The 3,821-nt window shown below is 37.4% G+C and overlaps 1 protein-coding gene across 1 annotated transcript; it reads left to right on the forward strand.

Annotated features, from left to right (window-relative positions):
* LOC107620343 lies at positions 2,645-3,505 on the forward strand. The gene is made up of 2 exons (XM_016322519.1): positions 2,645-3,185; positions 3,303-3,505. The coding sequence occupies exons 1-2, from the start codon at positions 2,645-2,647 to the stop codon at positions 3,503-3,505; spliced, it is 744 nt and encodes a 247-aa protein (XP_016178005.1).

The following is a 3,821-nucleotide window of genomic DNA, read 5'->3' on the forward strand; positions in this document are numbered from 1 at the left end:
TGTGCCAGAAACTCTGTAGGTTCTTCCTGTGGAAGACCGAAATACTGGCAACTTTGCTGCACCATGATAATGAGCTGAGGATTCAACTCGAAGCTACTGACTCCAATGGAGGGTATACTGATACTACTCCCATATGAAGTAGTAGTGGGGTTAGCATATGACCCCAGAGTCCTTCTGGACTGTTCATTTCCACTTAGATCTATGATGGAGAAAGGGAGATGATGTAAAAAAAAATTATTTTTATTTATTTATTTATTTATTTCGAAAATAAAATAAATTAAAATAAAATAAAAAAAATAGGTGAAGATTTTCGAAAAATGAAAAGAGTGGTTTAGGAAGTTTTGAAAAAGATATGATTTTTGAAAAAGGTTTTAAATTTTGAAATAAAAATCTGAATTTTAAGAGCAATTTTCAAAAATTTGCTTTAAAATGGAGAGAAAATATATTTTTTTGAATTTGATAAGGAGAGAGAAAAATAATAAAATAGCACAAGATTTAAAATTTTTAGATCTAATACTCCTTGTTTTCGAAAATTTTGGAGGGAAAACACCAAGGAACACCAAACTTAAAAATTTTAAGATCAAGACACAAAGAAAAGTCAAGAACACCTTGAAGACTCACAAGAACAACAAGAACATGAAGATAGAACACCAAACTTAAAATTTTTAAAAAAACCAAACTAAAATTTTCGAAAACCAAAGAAAATCAACAAGAAAACACCAAACTTAAAGTTTGGCACAAGATTTAATAGAAAAATTATTTTTGAAAAAGAAGATTTTGAAAAGAATATACCCAATTACCAAGAACATAGACCAACGCTCTAGCTAATTGGGCAGTAAATGTAACACTTGTTTTGAAGAAGTATTTTTAATAACTAAGAAAAATTTTTGAAAAATTTAAAAAAAAGAAAATAAGAATTTTAAAAAGAAAATTTCAACCAAAAACAATAATGGATGACTCTAAACCAAAAAGAAAAATTTTTCCTAATCTAAGCAACAAAATAAACCGTCAGTTGTCCAAACACGAACAATTCCCGGCAACGGCGCCAAAAACTTGGTGCACGAAATTGGAAATCATAATTCTTCACAAATTCGCACAACTAACTAGCAAGTGCACTGGGTCGTCCAAGTAATACCTTACATGAGTAAGGGTCGATCCCACGGAGATTGTTGGCTTGAAGCAAGCTATGCTTATCTTGTAACTCTTAGTCAGGATATAATATCAATAATAATTTTTAGTTTGAATTGTAAAAAGTAAAAGGGCAGAACACAAATAATACTTGTTATGTAGTAATAGAGAATATGTTGGAGTTTTGGAGATGCTTTGTCTTCTGAATCTCTGCTTTCCTCTGTCTTCTTGTTCACACATGCACGTTCCTTCTATGGCAAGCTGTATGTTGGTGGATCACCGTTGTTAATGGTTTCTATCCGTCCTCTCAGTGAAAAGGGTCCAGGTGCGCTGTCACTGCACGGCTAATCATCTGTAGGTTCTCAATCATACCGGAATAAGATTTACTATCCTTTTGCATTGTCACTACGCCCAGAACTCGCGAGTTTGAAGCGCGTTACAGCCATCCAATCCTTGAATCCTATTTGAAATACCACAGACAAGGTTTAGACTTTCCGGATTCTCAAGGATGCTGCCAATGGATTCTAGCTTATACCACGAAGATTCTGATCAAGGAATCCAAGAGATATTCATTCAATCTAATGTAGAACTGAGGTGGTTGTCAGGCATGCGTTCATAGTTTGAGAATGGTGATGAGTGTCACAGATCATCACATCCATCATATTGAAGTGCGAATGAACATCTTAGATAGAAACAAACGTGTTTGAATAGAAAATAGAAATACTTGCATTAATTCATCGAGACACAGCAGAGCTCCTCACCCCCAACAATAGAGTTTAGAGACTCATGCCGTCAAAAAGTACACAGTTCAGATCTAAAATTGTCATGAGATGCAAAATAAATCTCTAAAAGTTGTTTAAATACTAAACTAGTAACCTAGGTTTACAGAAAATGAGTAAACTATGATAGATAGTGCAGAAATCCACTTCTGGGGCCCACTTGGTGTGTGCTGGGACTGAGACTAAAGCTTCTCACGTGCCTGGGCTGTTTTGGGCGTTCAACGCCAGGCTGTAACCTGTTTCTGGCGTTGAACTCCAACTTGTAACGTGTTTCTGGCGCTGGACGCCAGACTGCAACATGGAACTGGCGTTGAATGCCAGTTTACATAATTTATTCTTGAGCAAAGTATGGACTATTATATATTGCTGGAAAGTCCTGGATGTCTACTTTCCAACGCAATTGGAAGCGCGTCAATCGGACTCCTGTAGCTCCAGAAATTCCATTCCGAGTGCAGAGAGGTCAGGATCCAATAGCATCAGCAGTCCTTTTTCAGCCTGAATAAGATTTTTGCTCAGCTCCCTCAATTTCAGCCAGAAAATACCTGAAATTACAGAAAAATACACAAACTCATAGTAAAGTCCAGAAATATGAATTTTGCCTAGAAACTAATGAAAATAAACTAAAAACTAACTAAAACATACTAAAAACTATATGAAATTAATCCCAAAAAGCGTATAAAATATCCACTCATCAGTGATGTATGGTGAAAGAGTTGAAGAAAAAATATAGATTGAATATGCTAGGCTTGATTGAAATCAAGAAGGAGGCTATGTCTAGGTTTGATGTAGCACGTTTGTGGGGTTGTGATATAGTGGATTGGGAGTTTGTAGAGTCTGTTGGTGCATCGGGTAGTTTGTTGTTAATGTGGGATAATTTTTTATTTACAAGATTGAATTGCTTTAAAGGGGATGGCTGGCTGTGCGTTGAGGGTTTTCTGACAAAAAATAATTTCAAGTGTGCTTTCTACTTGGTATATGGTGCACATGTTCGGAGTGAGAAACTGATAATGTGGGAGGAGTTAAGCTACTTGGTGGGTCTATGTCAGGTTCCGTTTTGCTTCATGGGAGACTTCAATGAGATACTACATTTGGAAGAAAGGAAAGGTGCTACTAGTATACCAGCATCTGCGGAGGATTTTAAGGAATGGGTACAAGATTTGCAGTTAGTCGATTTACCATTAACTGACCGGAAGTTCACATGGTTTCGAGGTCAATCTTGTAGCCGCATTGATAGGATTCTGGTCAGTTTGGAGTGGCTTGAGGAGTTCACAGACACTCGTTTGAAAGGAGGACCGCGAGGCCTATCAGATCATTATCCATTGATTCTAAAAGACTCTAGAATTTGTGTGAGCCCAAGACCTTTTTGCAGCTTGGATTCCTAGTTTACACATGAAGGATTTCTGAAGTTGGTAAAGGATGAGTGGAGGAAACTGGGAGACGACATGTTTACAAACAAGCTGAAGGCGTTGACAGTACCACTCAGGAGATGGCATATGGATAATTTTGGGGATATGGATAACAGGATAAAGAAGTTTGAGGAGGAGATCAAGAAGATCGATGATAAGGTCAGTGCTGGTAGTTATGATGGAACAATGTAGGCTAGATGTAAGGCTCTGGTGACTTGCTGTGCGAAGTGGTATGTCAGAAAAGAGGTGCATTGGAAGCAGATGTCCAGATCCAAGCATGCTAGAGATATGGACAGGAACACTAGATACTTCCATAACTTAGCATCGGTAAGAAGGAGGAACAACATAATCGATTCTTTACTGATTAATGGAAGGTTGGTTCGGAATCAGGCCAAAATAAAGACTGAGATTGTGGGTTTTTATAAAGAACTGTATAGGCAGGAGCATGCCCCTTTGATTGGGATCCGTGATGGGCTGGTTGAGCAGATTACTGACGAAGAGGCAGCAA

The sequence above is a fragment of the Arachis ipaensis genome, chromosome B10 (assembly GCF_000816755.2).
Source record: "Arachis ipaensis cultivar K30076 chromosome B10, Araip1.1, whole genome shotgun sequence".
NCBI lineage: Eukaryota > Viridiplantae > Streptophyta > Magnoliopsida > Fabales > Fabaceae > Arachis > Arachis ipaensis.